A 16,807-nucleotide genomic window follows, 5' to 3' on the forward strand; every position below is an offset into this window, starting at 1 on the left:
TCCCATACAGTAAGCAAGTCCTTTCTGTTTTTTCTTCACTCGGGAAGATGAAAATTTCTAAAAAGCAAAGGATGATATGACCCATGGAACTCCCAGTTTGTCAGGGAGCCTCCTGAGCAGGTGTGATATTTTGTGCTTCTTTAAATTTTTTGTCTTTTTAAATAGAGTAGATACCACATTGAGAACAATTCCAAATTGATTTTTCTGTGTTCAACATACCCCTACTACTCTTAGCATGGATGGCTACATAGGTAAGCACAGCCCAGTGCTCAGTGTAAGTTATAATGAGAATAAAATTAAATGGAAATATATTAAGAATATGAAGTTGAGTAACATCAGCACCAGCATCTTCCAAGTTCAGTATCTCATTGTTTTATTAGAACAATTAATCTCGTACTTTTGACTCTGTGACAGACAAGAGCAAATTTGCCTCTTCTGCATACCACAAAATACTGATTTTCTTGCTCTGCTGAAAGAGTTCTGTGTCTCTGAGATACTTGGTGGAAATGAATCAGAGGAAGTATTTTTTTTCCCACTTGGGAATAATGCTGCTGTTCATTTAAAGCAAATGGCCAAATGGATTAAATCACATGTCAGTGTGATACTGAAGTGAAAAATATATCATTAGATGTCATGTACAATTAGTATATTTTGAGTAACACTTGCTTTTCACCTCTCTAGCTGTCAGATTTTGTTGTTCTGTTCTGTTGATTTTTCTCATCTCAAAACACTTCAGTCATTTCTGAAAATAACCACAGTAAATGCAGCACTATAACATAACCCTTTAATTAAGGTAGCTAATGATATTCTGGTTTTATTTTGTACATTAATGTAAGTAATGTCTATCCTGTCTAATGCCTGCCTCATTTTATTCTTTCTATTATCTTCTCCGTTAGAGTTCATTCATTTGTGGAGGGAAGTTCAAAAGAGCACACATCTTTAAGGTTATGAATGGTTTAAAAGAGATTGCCTGCCTCTGTCTTTTGAGGCTGGTGTTGGTGTAAATCTGCACACCAAATTCAGGCTCTCATTGACTGCAGACTTAATAAACAGGAACAGGATGATGGCTGAATCTTTCTCATTTTTGAGAAAATGACGCACTTATGGTTTCACCAACTTCAGTGTAGTAGTTTATGGAGTCAGTGGAACTAGTTGTGTCAAGGAAATTGAAATTGTGTGGATGATCACCCTTATATGCAGATTTATTCTTTACTTAGATTGGGTTTTTCCAGTAGGTAGAGGTTTCAGGGAAGTAGAGGGATGAAAGGAGAACATTTCAAAGCAGAAAACCATGGGCAGAGGGGTTTTTAGCCAGACAGCTGATTTATAGTGAGTTGGATCCTGTGCTCCAACGCAGGGATGTGCAGAGATATGACTTGGATAGCAAGACTGCAGAGAAAGAGGTGATCTCCCAGGAAAAGGGCCACAAAACAACAGCCTTGCTGGTTGTTTGATGCCAAGAAGATTCCTTGGGAGGTCTTTGTTTTCCTTGGGAAATGCTTTCTGTGGGTGGAGACCTGACTGCAGTGCCCTGCTTTTGCACATTAAAATATTTTGTATATATTTTGTAATGAAGTTAGAGCCTGAAATAGATGCACTAGTGTAAATAAGTAATTCATCCTAATAGCCAGGAGAAGCTGTTTATGAATGATCAAATTTTGCAAGATATTGAATATGCAAACACACCCTGAAAAACCTTGTAGTTGAATCACCAAGTGTATCTGTCTGGCTTATTTTGAAAAGTACAGTCTCATTTTAATTATTTAGTATAATACTTTACATATTCCAAGAAATGGCCTGTAGCATGTTGTGTAAAAATAATGAAGTGTTAGTAATATGAAACTCCTCAGCATCATCTGCTGTTAAATATTTATTAAGACATTGGGGAAGATTGTCTGTCTTCTGCTGGTATTCATCACAGGAGTGCCCAACTGCCTTATAATAAATTTCATTGGCTGTTGTCAAGCTGTTAGAGGAGATTTCATGGATTGTCTTGTTCCCCACTGTCATATGCTGTAGAAAACTTTCTTTTGGGTGTAAATTTTTAGTGGGGCAATAGAGAAGAGGAACCTTGGTGTTGGCGTGGAAGTGGTTATAGTTTAATCAAATAGGAAGACTCAACAGTCACCTGCTGAGATTCCTTGAGTGTTCCTCAGAAGTCCAATCTAGAACTGGATCATAAATGACAAAAAATATATATGATTTTTCTGTATTTGTTCAGGGTCTGTTGAAGAAAAATCAACCCATGTACTTTAAAAGTCATTGAATATATTCTATGATAAAAAAATATGTGACAGGCAGGGAAAGCAGGGTATTTGGAAAGGATGAAGAGATTGGGGTTTTTTGTCTTTATTAATTGAACTTGAAAATTGAAGGCTAATTGTTGCTGACAGAAAAACTGCAGGGAAGCTGTATTCCATGCAGAGCAACTTGTCATTAAAGCACAGTGCCACTGGGCAGGGGATGAAGGTCTGAGGAAGGCTCCTGCATTAAACACAAGCAGTTTAGAGCTGAAAGTGAAAATGAATACAGGCAGGTGTTTTATAACTTGTAGTAAAGGTGATGTAAAAGGAGGAGGTGATGAATTTGAGCGTAAGGGTATGATCAGTGTTACTCATACAAGGGAGAAGTGGGAGCAGAAGTGAGGAAAGTGGATCCAAGCGCTCTCCATGCACTCATGGAAAGCACTTGACTGGAGGGATGGATGCACATGATTATTTTATTGTGGGGGTTTATGGCTTTGATGTACAATTTTTCCTTTACCTTTTATGCAGACTGTTTCCACAGCAGTTGCATTTTCATAGAGCTTTTAGCAAACAGTTAAAATGGGTATTAATTTCAAAATATTCAATCACACTGAAAATTCCTAAACTTACAATGCAAAATTTGGGGAATGTGCAATTTTCTAGTTTTTTCTTGATTTTTCCAAGGATTCCAAGAAGAAAACATGAGGGCATATACTTCCTGTAAAAATGAATAAAAATGGCTGTGATAATACTCAATGCACAATTAAAAATTAGTGAATGTTTCCCTCAGTTTTGAGCTCGGGAGAGAATAAGTATCTCTGTGACTATGAGTAAGAGGCATCTCTCAGATGTTCACTCTTTTAGTAATGTCCATATTTTTTTCTGTATTAATCAACAACAGCAGCTTCTATGAGAGGGTAAGATTAGCATGCAATTGATTTGGAGCAGGTGCTTTTCCTGCTTTTTTTCTTCAGCAGCAATTCTATATATTGACTTAGTGTTCTTACGCTGGTCTCTTTGAGTTTTGATCTCGTCAGCTTTTATGAGTAAGAAGTGGTGGATCTGGTCTGTTGTTGGGAAACTGCCGTATAAAACTAAAGTGCTTAGGAGGAGACTTGAGTGTTTTATAAATTACCTCCCCCTTTTGGCTTTTGTAACAAACCTGTGCCCTTCTGCTACTCAAGAAATAGTTTGCCAAAGTCCAGAGCACACTTCTTTATGTTGCACCTGAAAGACTGGCCAAATGCTGGGAACTAAGCTGATTTTTTGCCAAGGTCTTTGATTTTATGTTTATTTCAAAATGAAGAAAAAGCAAAAACCAAAACAACCCACAATCAAAGAGCAACGATAAAATATGAGGCATAGCTAATCAGCACACTAACATCTGTCTGTGGTAACAGCTCAGAAGAAGAGTTTGATGTGTAAATGTCCCCTTTTGTTTCAAAGGGAATGACTTCATGTTCCAGAGACTGTTTCTTCAGGGTTAACGCTAGCTGTTTCTCTCTCTCTCCTTTTTTTTCCTTTTTTTTCTTTTTTTCCTTTTTCTGGAGGGAAGGAGATAAAGCCTCACTGCAGTGTTCTATCTTCACGGTTCGAATTGGGACAGTGGGTGAGGGAAGTGTGGGGATGTGCTGGCTGACAGCAGAAAGGGAAGCTGGTTCATTGTCCCTTGAGTCCTTGGAAGTGCTGTTTGGGTCTGTAACTTTATGGGGTTTGTTTCTCCATCGAACATTCAAGCAGGAGTGTTCCTTACTGCTGGCAGTTGGTTTTGGCTTCAGCCTGCTGGCCAAATGACTTCAGCAGATAATGGGCTAGGAGGAAATGGTTGCAGCCCGCTTTGTTCACGCCCGCATTGGACACCTGAAAGAGGAGGATGTGGGGATTTCCTATGCTTCCCCAGCACTGTTGTCTCCCCCTGGAGAGGTGCTCTGTGTGGGTGTGCTGCTGCCCTGGGTGGGGCGGTGGCCCCGCGGCGGCAGCTGGTCACGTTCCTTATGATCCTGAGTAGGAGGAGTGTTCTTGGGGCTTTATAGCTCTTTCCTCTTGATCATTTGAGTGCAGCTGTGTTTAATGAGCTGGAAAAGAAGTAGGTCAATAAAACATGTGTTCATTGTTAGCAGAATACCTGTCAGACCACGTGTTTGTCTGTAATTGACCATCTAAAGCTTCAAAGCTAGCACAAAGACAATTTAATAGGGAATTCATGCTTAAATAAATTAATATTAAGCAGAAGCAGACAGCTGTCAGGCAGTCTGCCCTGTCAAGGTGAGACTGTGGGTATTTAATGCACAAATTATGATTTCAAGTCAGACCTATTTTTAAGTCTCTCTTATTGATATGCATTAGAAAAACAGCATGCCAAAAATAGCTTAAAACCCATGTGCTTTGAAAACCAATACAACTGATAACCATGATACTAGGCTAAAATTTTAATCAACCGAATCAATTTTAATCAGCATGCTTTGAATATGGTGTCAAAGTGACACTGTCAGTATCTGAGCTTGAGCTAGTTTTAGAATCTTTTTTTGGTAAATCCCAGTGTTAGTATATTTACTGGGTCTTAATAAAAGAAAAATGACTGCATCATTGCATTACTCCAAAACCTGGAGTATGAGTTGGAACTTTTTGATAAATGATATTTCAGTGGAATAAATGTGTATTTTGTGTTTCTTGTGCCAAGAATTAGATCCAAATTGTCTAGACCAAACTTCTCTGAAGACTTACAAGGCAAAACCAGAAAACGGAACTGCATTATTTTACCTAAGACAGCATCTGCACAAAGAGCAGAAACATGCAGAATAATGGCAATCCCAGTAATTTTACCATGATTAAAAGTCCAGCATACAGATGTAGAGAAGGGTTATGTTATGAGGTATAGACTTTATTCATCATAGACTTTGAATTCCTTCTGTTCTCTGTAACAAAAAATGCACCAAAAGGTGCTAAAACTAATTGATGTAGGATCTCTTCTGAAATAATTCCTCATCTGCTTTTTGTGTAAAGGTCTCTTATTCATGAAGGTGGTTGTTTGCCTAAGAAATGCAGTGGCTGCTTTTTCATAGGGTTGGGCTGGCCAAAAGTAAATAACAGCATTACAATTCCCAGACTGAATTTCTTACCTTCCTCAGTCAGCTGGGAAATGGATTAGGTGCCTCTTTCCTTGGTAGCTTTAGGAAAAATATTTTTTCCCAGTGTTTTTTTGAGACCCATTACCAAATTCAGTTCCTGCTGTGAAATCAGCTTTGTTGAGCTGTGAAGGGCTTAGTTTGTTGATGGTGTGTGGGATCTCAACTGCTAGTGAAACTGCTGGGGTTTGTCCTCAAATCTTCAAGGCTTATACATGACTTTTCTATAGCAAGTGTTCTGTTCTGAAGTGGTAGCAGCAACATCTTGGTTGTTCCAGGGTGATGCCCTGGTGTTCCAGGTACCCAGTACCACTGCATGGTGCTCCCTTTCTTTCACCAGCTGTAAACAACAGAACCTGCAGTATAGCAAATCCATTGCCATTTGGAAAAGTCTAGTAGGCTTTAAAAAAAGCAATCAAAACTTGTCATGGCACCTATCATGGTGAGGAAAAGGAGAGAGGTGGAGGTTCTTGGGAGTTCCCTGGGGAATCGGCTGTCTGTTGCTAATGAATCTGCATGGAAACCATTGGGAGTATTATTAGAGACAAAAAGGTGCCCTGGGATTTGCCAGTGGGTTTTTCAGTGGAGCTCATGGGAGTTAGGCTGCTGTTGAACTGTGATGGCAAATGAGAGCCTGTTACCCTTGAATTCCTTTGAATATCCCAGACCTGGTAGACTTAGCACTGGTTTTTAGGTGGCTACTTGTGCTTTGCATTATGCATGAGTGCCAGTGTGGGGATTAAATAGAGCAGCTCTGCCATTTCAAATCGCTGTGGTCTGAAGCTGATGTGTCAGCTGTCAGTCCAAATGAACTTGGTACCAGTTGTTGTAAGTACATTACAAACTGAAATCTAATTGTGTTTATTATTTCAGAAGGTTAGTGCTTTAGTGACTCTTCAACATATTTGTTGCTAAAAGTGGCATAAATTGCTCTTCATTTATCAGTTTTATTTTGTAAAGAGGGTCGATGTGACAGATCTCGTACAGTCACCGCACTGTAATTGTCTGCAAAATCCATGTGGTGTGTTCCTCCCACCCCCACACACACTTTTATTTTTCTCCTTCCTGGCTTTTCTTTTTTAATCTTTTCTTGTTGTTTTTTTTTCCCCTGGCCTTTTTTTTTTTTTTTTTTTTGGTGTGTGTGTGTGCATGTTTTGGTGGTTTTTTTTGTTGTTTTGTTTTTTTAAGCTTTTTTAGTTTGTTCTTCCTTTTTAGAAAGGACTGAGAAGTTAAAAACTATTCAGCCTGGCCTGATCTCAAAGCTAACCCGGTTTTGAGGGGGAGTTTGAATCTGAGGCCTTCTGAGATCACTTCCTACTTCAATTATCCTACGATGCTGTGAAACCAGGGTCACAGCTGAAGGAGGAACACTAAGGGCTTTCTGTTCAAAACAGAGAGACCTGAGAGGTTTTTTTGCCTGGAGTGTTTCTTAGTGCCTTGGTTCTCCTGTCCTTTCCATAATCTTCAGTGTGGGCACGCCAGCCTTAACATCAAGAGCTCTGATCCGGAGGGAGAGGGAGGAGGGGTGAAGGGGGTGAAGGAGAAAATCTATGGCATTTTTTTGATGTGGAAGTGCTTACATCCTATGACAACAGAGAGGAGGTGAGAATCAGTGTGACTAATGAGTTGTTTACTTGGCTTTTGTATCCCTCGGGGCCCCCCCCTTCCCCCCTCAGGTACTTGGGCTGTGTTTGTTTTTATATGTATTGATTTCAGATTCATGCAAATACCATTCCTTTGTCCTTCACCTTGTCAGCAGTTTGTGAGACACTACTAATCCTGTGTGTCTTAGTGCTGTGGAAAAGGCAGGGTAGTCAGGACAGAGAATGCTACATTTTCCCCTTTCATTTCCCATACGACAGTACCATGTTTTCAGCCAGGAGCTGTCATTTCTCAGAGTTTGGACCCAGACCCTGTTTGGAAAACTGAGGTCCCCTTATAAACTCCCTTGAGAAGTGATCCCACATACGACAGGCCTGCCATCTGCCATTGCTGTTACTGAGGTGGTCTAAAACAGTATGGAAAGAGTAGAGTGCCTCTCTGCAGTTTCCTGATGCTTGTCCCCATGGAACCAGACCTAAACTCAAGGAAAATGGGGAAAAAATTGAATTTGTTTTTAGTGTTGAATTTTAACGAGATAGTAGTGTCTGTGTGAATGAGACAACTTGTGATTGGATCCAGAATTTGTTAGAAACAGCTTCTAACTCCTTTTGCAAACATTTTTGGGGAAGACTGCTGGGAATACCTGGAGTTTCTTTATTTAATGAAATGGTCTCAGCTGAGATTAAAAGAAGTAAAAGCTATACTTTAGGAGTATTTAATACTATTTAATAACAGGTGTGGCACAGGCTACAGGTCCCCAAAAGGCTGAAATGCTGTCACAGATTACCTAATATTAGGTCACCAGCCTCAAGCACACCCTTTTTTGCCTTAGGTGTTTGAACAACGCGACTTTGAAAGAGTGGATTTCTCTGGTCTGCTGTCACTTTTATCTGGGGTATCCATGATGCAGCTGCGGATCTGGCTTGTTCTTTGGAAAGAGTTAACCTGGAATATTGTAGGAGAAATATACTTTTAGTAAGTGAGAAACATGTAAAGGGGGTTTGCATATAAATTCTGGGGTTCAGGGTGCAGAGAGATGCTGACAGCTCTTGGCTGGTGTAGAAGTGGGAGGGAGCAGGAAGCTGTGTCAAGATTAGATTGTGGAAGGATCTGAGCTACAGCTGAGTTTTGTTAAAGCTTTGGAAATAGTCAGTATTTTCTGCGTTTATCTGACTAGAAAGAAAAACGGTGTAAATGACCAAGGGGATGGCTATGGCAGGTACAGTCCTTTTGTTTGTCCTGTCTGAGAGGGTGTGGGAGCAAGGCAGCCGGCAGAGCCCAGCTCGGGGAGGAAGGGTGTAGGCAGGGGGTGTACCCAGCTTTTGCCGGGTGCTGGTGATGTGGGCGCTGGTCTGCTGGGCGCGCTGTTGAGCCAAACACAGCCTGCCAGAGAGAACATCTGTCCGTAGCTTGAAGGGGAGCAGAGAAAAGGATCAGTAAATGCTGGATTTAAACAAAGGGGATAGCACAGAACTCATTTTATAGCTGATGTTGGCAGGTGAATTCCAATCATATTGAAGGATGTTCATAAAAGACCAATGGTCTGTACTTGTCTGACTCTTGGTCCATAGTGAATTTTGATGTTTGCCTCAGTGCAACAAAGAATGGGCCTGGAGAGGGACTTTGGAGCTCCACGGGTGTCCCAGCTGTCAGGGGAGCAAGGGAGAGGTTCTTGGATGTCACTTTCTGGTAGCAGGCCCTTTGCCTTGCTGCTTGCACAAATAATTGTTTTCCTTTTTTATTTTTAAGTATCCTCAGCTCTCAGAGTTTTCCAGTAAACAGCAGCTGATGTTTTCAAGTCTGATTTCCAAAGTTTTCTCCTTGTTTGGGGAAAGCATTTAAAAAATAAGATTTCTCCCACCTTTCTCCTGCTTGGTGACAAGGGCAACTCAGTTTCCCCATGCTGTACCACAGAGCTCAGGGCAGGCTTCTTGGCTGCTGTCACTGTTCTACATTATAAGAATCAAAGCTGACTGGCAGTTCCGTCCACTTTTCCCACTCTTCCTTCACCTAAAACTCTGTTATTACTATTTCTAGCACTACTTCCACACTTCACATGCATCTACTCTGGGGGCATGTCACGCTTCTCTGCCTGTGATACCAGCTGGCCTCCTGGCTCAGCTGCTTCCAGCAAGGCACTGGGCAGAGAGACAGCAGCCACCCTCCCCGATGGCAGGCTGAGTGTGTTGTCCTTGATGACACATTGTGCTTCTGTTTGGCAGAGTCTGTGTTGAGTGCCACCTGAAGTGCATCCAAAACCAGCCCCTTCCCTCTTCAGTTAGATTAAGCACAAACTTTCCAGCCTGAAGCCAGTCACCGCCCCAGCAACAGGTGTGCTCTTACATCCTGGGTGCTCTCCTGCTGTTCAGGTTTTCCAGATGCAAAGTATTCCGGGGGGAAAAAAAAAAAAGGCAGCTAAACTAGCTAGAAATCATTTATTTTGATAGTGACAGGATTTGATTTATTTTTCCAGAATGCTGATAGTTTCCACTGCTCAGCTCTGATACTTATAGTTTTGACAGTTAGTTATATTGAGAAATCATTTGGAAACAGCTACTGTTTTAATTGGTGAAGCAATTACTAGTTTAGTTTTGATGATGGAAAATAAATGTAAGGTGTAAGGTGTTCTTCTTTCTTTTATGTGCATTTTCAAATTTGTAATTAGGCTTCTCAAATTATGTACTTCATAAACTTTGGAAACAAATCTTTCAAATAAATGTTTACTCCCTGGTATTCTTATACACATAACTTGGTTAATGTCAATAGACTTACAGGACTTAAAAGGAATATTAATGTAGGTAAAGTTACCTCAAAATGTGAGTGTTTAGAAGTTGAGGAACTTCTGCTAGTAGGGCTCTTTTTAATAAATAAACAAACCAAATGTATCCAGTTTTCATAAGGACAAGCAGACATATTTTTGCTTTCTTCTGTGGGCTGCACATTGCAATCTCTCTAATATGACCATCAAAAAGAAATTAATACAGACACCATCTTCAAAGAATCAGAACTGTTTCACTAACTTAGGGAGTCAAGGAGTCATATTGGGAGTCATATTACTTAGGGAGTCATATTACACATAATTCACTTGCAGTCAAGACTTACTCTGGATTTTTATCAAGACTAAATATTAATCCAGTATAAACAGTAAAAGAAAGACAATTGAAGACTAATTTTTGTAGCATTCTGTGTCATTCCACTATGACTAAGCTTGTTTATAAATGCCTTGTTCTTGCCATTGACCCCGCATCTTGGCAGCAAGAGTAAGATGTATGTGGCTTATGCTGGGAGCTACAACCCCAAAGCCTGTTTGCTCCCCCCAGCTGTGTGAATACCAAAGAGGAGAAGATGCTGAAGGCACAGGCTGTGATATGGTGTGCTCCCACATGCCCATTGCATAGTCATCCCACAGTGCTCCACACCCCATGCCAGGAAGCAGCCTGAGAGCCTAGGTTTTCAGGGTGCCAGCAAGCTTGTTTTGCCTTGAACTCCTGCCTCAGTGAACAGGACTGGTGAAAGTCACATGTATTTGAGGAATGCCAAATGTGGGCAGGTGTCATTATGAACCAGTTAAATGACATGGTGTATAAAAACCCAAATAGATCCTTCATAATAAATTTCTGTTCCACATGCATGTGAGAACTAGGGACCAGAGCTAGTATGAAATGTCTTTTCAGCTCTGCATGAATGATGAAGGCTCAAAGAACCCCAGTTCTTGGTTTGCATTCTTCTGGCATTACCATGCTGTATGAGGAGTTCCAAGCTCCCTTTCTTTCTTCAGTCCTTTTTTGAGAAAGAATAATGAAAATTTAACCTTCCTGACATAATAGAAAAGTTGGTCAGGCTAAGATTACAGTGAATAGCATTGCAGCATATCCATTACAGATCTTTTTCATTGCTATGTATAAGGATACACATTCTTTGTTATGCAGGCAGCTTGTTTTTATGGTGAAGTTGCTTTGAAGAAATACAGATGTAGAAAAGCCATCTACTGAGACACAGCTGCTGAGGGCCCAAAGTGCTCCAGAATGCTGACTAGGGATAAAACCCAACCGTAGTCATGTTGTTTGGTTTTTTAAGCTATACATGGATCATCGTAGAAGTGTTCATTGTCAATGCTGGGAAACAAGTATCTGATTCTCTGCATTTGTGGGAGAAAATTGGAAAGATAACAAGGTCCTTGTGAAATAATGTTCTAGTGTTTGGATGCAAGTGTTTCTCTCCGTGTCACACCGAAAGGATTAAGACAGAATAGAGTAGGTAGTTTCTGCAAATAAGCACAAGTAAACTCGATAGAAAAAACTGAATGCAAGTGTCAGCCATGTAAACTTTTAACTTGGTTCACTTAATTCTTTTGAATCCATAAAAGGAAGGCTTACAGATAAAATTCTGTGTAATGATGAAAATTGTATTAATGTTATAACTGTATTATTACTAACAAAGGTACTCATATGCTGTGTGTTTCCCTCTGGCTCAATTTTGACCTCATTTATGTATTTCCATTATTGTGTGTCTGTTTAATAAAGTATGGCTACATATGTATCATCATTATTATTATTACTACTACTACTAGTAGTAGTAGTAGTAGTTGAATAGATTTCACTAACTCTGGGTAAGGTACCTCTCACCAGACTGTAGTATAATTTGTTCTAGAGTGGTGTTTTCATTTTTAGACAGATAACAGTAAACTAGAAAATGGTGCTAATGAAAAAGTCAAATTTTGTTCTTTTTGATGGCATGGGCATGGCAGAAAATGCATTGTCAGATGTCCTTCTCTTGTGTGTTACAGATCTGAATACATCACAGACCCAGGGTCCCCAGAAAAGCATTCCAAACCAGGGATCCATCCAGTCACCACAGGTAGAAGAACTGCTGCTGAACCACCAGCCTGAGAGCCTTCAGAATGCAGAAGATGGAGCCAGAGTAGAGGAAAAGATTGTTTACCACTGATAACTTGTTTTCTAATCTCCGTGGCACTATGGAAAGATAACTGTGTTTGCTTTTCTAAATTTCTGTAGTTGTTCTCTGCATGACCATCTGTCTTTAAGGGTAATATTTAATAGTAAATGCAAAATTTTCCCCATGATAAATACAGCAAGTAAGTTATTTTGAAAGCATTTCCTCTATAATCTTTAATTTATGATATTATTTCAAATGCTTTGCAAGAAGCAATGAGTAGCAGGGGAGAAAACATTTTGAAATTGTAAAGATGCCACCAAGGACTGAGAAAGCTTGTATTGATTTTCTTGAGTCCTCTTTTTACAAGGATTAGCTAAGAGAGGTGGGTCTGCTGCTTGAGATTTCAGAGTGTGTATCAGTAACCTTCTAACAGTTGTGATATAACATGAGAAGACAGCAGTGTAAGAATGATGACTCTAGTCTTTACTGAAATGTGCTATATACCCTTAGCTGTTGGCTCATTTTCCTTCTATTCTAGCTCAGGAACTGCTCAGAAGGGGATTTCTTTTATGGTCTGAGCATAATTGCAAAGTTGTGTTTTTTCATGTCCCAAAGCCGATTATCATTTTGATACTACTGCCAGTTTCTGTGCAGAGATGCACTAAATCAGTTATTGTATTATAACTGTTCCTCATTTCAGTAAGTGTCCTTACACATTAAAATTTACCAGATGAAACCATCTCACTGGTCAAAAAGAAAAAAAGGGGGATAAATAGCAGGCTCCAGTTAACTGAACTCTTCTGAAACTGCACCGCTTCCCTGTGTAGGAGTCAGACAGCTTTCTGCTTTCACATTCATGGGATTCTCTGTGTGTAAGGCAGTAAGAAACCTGCTTTGTGCCTTTTTGTGCCTTTTTGTCTTTTTGAAAAATTTGTACACTTCTGTCAAGCTGAATAAATGTTCTGTGCATTTCTGCAAAACTGGCTTTGATTCACTGTGAGATCCTCCAAAGAAATCAGAAAATGGGAGGGGAAAAAAAGGTGTCCAGACCTTCTTTGTACTGAGCTCTGCTCTAGATGTGTGTTCCTAGTCCAGCATAGCCAAAGCTATGTATTTCACCTGGGAAAACCAAGGATGTGCTTATCGCTGCTTAGCGTGACTGATGGCATTGGCAGAGGTGCAGCAGGAATGCAGCTGCACAGCTCCTGAATCAGGGCTGCCTCACATCTCACATCTTGGCTGCCCAGCTCAAGGAGCAGAGGAGCGCAGGGTTGCTCCCACCCATTTGTCTGGGTAAGCCCCAGGTGCCGAAAGTTTCCATTTTATCCTAAGCTTTGTGTTGTGCAATATCTTTCGTAGGGCGCAGAGTTTTAGGTGTGTGCATTTGTCAACAAGGGTCTCCTGACTGAGAAGGATTCTCTTCCAGGGACTTGGGTGCTATGGGGACTACCCGAAAGCAGAGCCTTCTGAGCTATGTGTTGCTGAACTCCAGAGTAGTTGATCAGTTGGTATACTGGGCAAAGAACTGAGCACCTGGCATGATGAGCAGGACGTGATTCTCAGCTGTATTAACTGATGTGCAAATGCCATCAGGGAAAGTCTGGACCCACAGATGTGGCTTCCAAAGTCTATGTCCAGCCTTCAAGACTCCTGCTAACCTGACACCACTTGAAAAATATGTCTCTTTATAAGAGAAAAAAAACCCCTCTCTTAGAATTTCTAAAATTTTCTAAAATCTAAATCTAAATTCTAAATCTTAGAATTTATAAATTCACAGTTAGACTAAAATTAAAATGCAGATCCATCTTCTCTTAAGGACCCTGCAGTAAGGACAGAGAGTCAGTTATGAATTCAGGGTTGCCACCTGAACAGCTTTTTCACAAATTGCTAAGAAGCCAGGCAAATTTCTTGGGATGCTATATCCCAGGATATGTGCCTTGCCTGGAGACCCATGGGAAACTGGGAAAAAAATTAGCAGTTTTCCCCACAGTTACTCTCTTTGCATTTTATTATGGCTTGGTTGAAACATCTGGTATTGGTTACTGACAAATCCAAGCTGCTGGATGGATAGCTGCTGTCCCAGCTTGGTGTGGGAATTCCCACATAAGCATCTTGCCACCGGGAGAGGAAGAGACGATACTGCTTCTCTCATCAGTTTTAACTGAGGGGCTGGGAGCTGACAAGTGGCTGGCCCAGACTTCAGCTGTTGTGCAAATTCCTCAAGTCCCTTAAAATCAGGCAGCATCTTATTTTGGTCACCTGTGTTTACAGTAAAACTTCTGGCATTTGAGAAAGGCAAAGGCAGGAAACAGGTGGCCTCTAGATTTAGGTATTTTAATTGTAGAAGGCCAGTATGGTCTCCACAGGTGCTCTTTATAACAAGATGTATTGTGTACCCCTGAACTCTGTCCATTATTTAGGCATTTCTTAATACTTAGCAGAATTTAAACACATCCCCAGTGAGTGACAGCACTTTTAGCAGTCTGTGTTTTCAGTTATTGTCAGGCATATATTAATACTGCATCTTCTTTTTTAATTAGAAAAATGCATTCAGAAATTCTCTTCACCTTTTTTATATTATTTTGACGCTGGCTTGTTTGCAAAGCCTGTTGTTTTTCACTCATCCTATATATTGTGTTTTCTTTTTGCTATGCTTCTCAAAGCATCTTGCCTCTGAAAGCTCAGAATCTAATTAGTCATTAATTTCAGTGTTTAAATTAAAGGAGCAGTTGCTGTACTACAACTGTCTATGGCACCAGGATGAGCTTTCTGTTTATTTTTTCTTATTTTAATTTTTTTTCTCCATCTTTTAACAAAGAACGGATTTCTTTGCTGTAATACCTTGACTTTTCCAGCATTTTCTCCTTAATGTTGTATGCTGGTAAATTTGTCATATCAAGCAACTTTAAAAAACTTTTAAGGGAAACTTGCAACAAATCTTTCCTTCAGCAAGTCTATAGTAATGGTAGAGAAGAAATTAATTAAGAGCTTGAGCTTACAGTGTGCTGGATCCAGACCCCTGGGGTTGTACATTTGGTCATTTGTAGAATGAGGCCAAAATGGAGCAAATTCTTTGCTTGGATGCTGTTTGAGTATTAAGGTAAACAACACACGTAGCTGCATTTCTAAGAGATTTTTCACAAAGATCATCTGTGTCATTTTCAAATTACTAAATTAAATGCAGATTAGGCTATCAGCAAAACTCCCCAGTGTTTGTTTACTGAAATGACTGAAAAAACGTATGTTAATGTTCCATGTAAGGAACACAAATCATTTTACTAAGAGAGCCCTGTTAGCTGCATTAATTTATAGGCCACCCACTTATTTAAAAAAAATCAGAATGATTTTTTGCTGCATCTTAATCAAGTAGGCACCAATTTTGTAAAGTGCCATATTGCTGCTAAAAACATTTTTGCAGTGTGATGATGTTCATTCGAAGAAAAGAGACTGTGCTATGGTAAGTAACATGTCCAACTTGCTTAGGTTGTTTTGAAAGTGATGTAGCAATTTTTCTTGTGCATTTGATGACAAAATGGGGCAATAGTGTGATTGTTTGGATACCTTCTACTGAATATACTGTTTGACAAGAATTCCAACCCCAAATCCTTCCTATCCAAAACCTTCACTGTGTTCTATATATTACAGAAGGAGAAACAGCAGAGGTTGTGGAGCATTAGCATAGTGAAACAGGTTGGATGTCTGCTTTTACAGAATTGTGGAACTGCAGTTGATTTCTTCCATTTTTCCAAGGCAAAGTGATACATTTGTTGTTTTCTCATCCCTAGTAAAGATTTGTATGTAGAAGCACTGCAGAAGTAGCTATGAATATTCTTGATGATCTTAGTCATAAAGACAGCTACATGTTAGCCTCCAAAAAGATTTTTCTGTCTTGCTGTAAAATAGTGAGATAAGTCTGTAAGGATTTCCTGAATTCAATGCCTTGAATTTTGCATTAAGGTTCCCTTTGGCAGGCTGATGTCAAAAAGTGTTTCATTTCTTCAATATAAAGGAAAACCCTTAGAGGATAACCTTTGAGGCATTATTCTAAAGTGAAGCTGGCATTATTCTAAAGTTTTGTCATCAATCAAGCCCTTTGCTCTGAAAAAGAGCATCCGAAAATAATCTACTAGAAAATAATCTCCCGATGAGGAGCTCATCAAAAGCTACATGGATTGTGGAAGAACTTGCCAGGGTTTTGCAAGTTGTGGAGGTGAAATGATGCAGGTATTTCACCTGGGAATGTCAATATTTTTCCCTGACATGCAGAGCAGTGTTGGAAGCAGCTCTCTTCAAGTTGGTAGTTGGGTCCCAAATTCCCAGAGAACTGTTTCTTATTTCATGGGTCATCCACACTGAAGTTTCTTCCTCTTCTCCTCTCTCCATCTCAGGTCCAAATCAGGATGTTGCCACCTCTTACATGTTCTGTCACAGGGAGGTCTGCAGCACCCACCAAATTTTGGGTTTGAGTCTTGATATATTCTGGGTAGAGACCAGGAGAGAAGAGAAGCATGAAAAAGCTGCTCTGAGTGTAGAAAAGGCAGGAATAATTTCCATTCTAATTAGGTGTTTCTTAGCTCCTTCATGAAACAAGCTTTTTTATTCAGAGAAAAAAAAAAGTCTATTTATCATACTACTTATTGATTGATTTATAATTTGAGAACAGTTAGATGCCACGTTTTCTAATTCCAGTGCCAGAAAGAGCAAGTACCCTATATGTATGAAAGGGACAGTGAAGAAAGTAAAGTTCAAAGAAAGAATTTCTCCTGTGAAGGCTTAACAGACCCAAGGGAAATTTCTTATCAGATTTATGTAAAACTGCCAAACCATACTACAAGAGCTATGCAGATGCATGAACCTTCTACTCTTCTAGGTTGCCACTGCTAATAACAAAGACCGACATGGATAAACAATTGCATGAACTGAAGGCAGCTGGTAAAG

At 39.9% G+C, this 16,807-nt stretch overlaps 1 protein-coding gene across 1 annotated transcript in view; it reads left to right on the forward strand.

Moving 5' to 3' along the window:
• ARHGEF28 (Rho guanine nucleotide exchange factor 28) overlaps window positions 1-11,920 on the forward strand; it is a 105,818-nt gene extending 93,898 nt beyond the window's left edge. The window contains 1 exon segment of the mRNA XM_062513955.1: window positions 11,760-11,920. Coding sequence (XP_062369939.1) covers window positions 11,760-11,920 — 161 coding nt within the window.
• The last annotated feature ends 4,887 nt before the right edge of the window (window positions 11,921-16,807 follow it).

Source organism: Cinclus cinclus, chromosome Z (genome assembly GCF_963662255.1).
Source record: "Cinclus cinclus chromosome Z, bCinCin1.1, whole genome shotgun sequence".
NCBI lineage: Eukaryota > Metazoa > Chordata > Aves > Passeriformes > Cinclidae > Cinclus > Cinclus cinclus.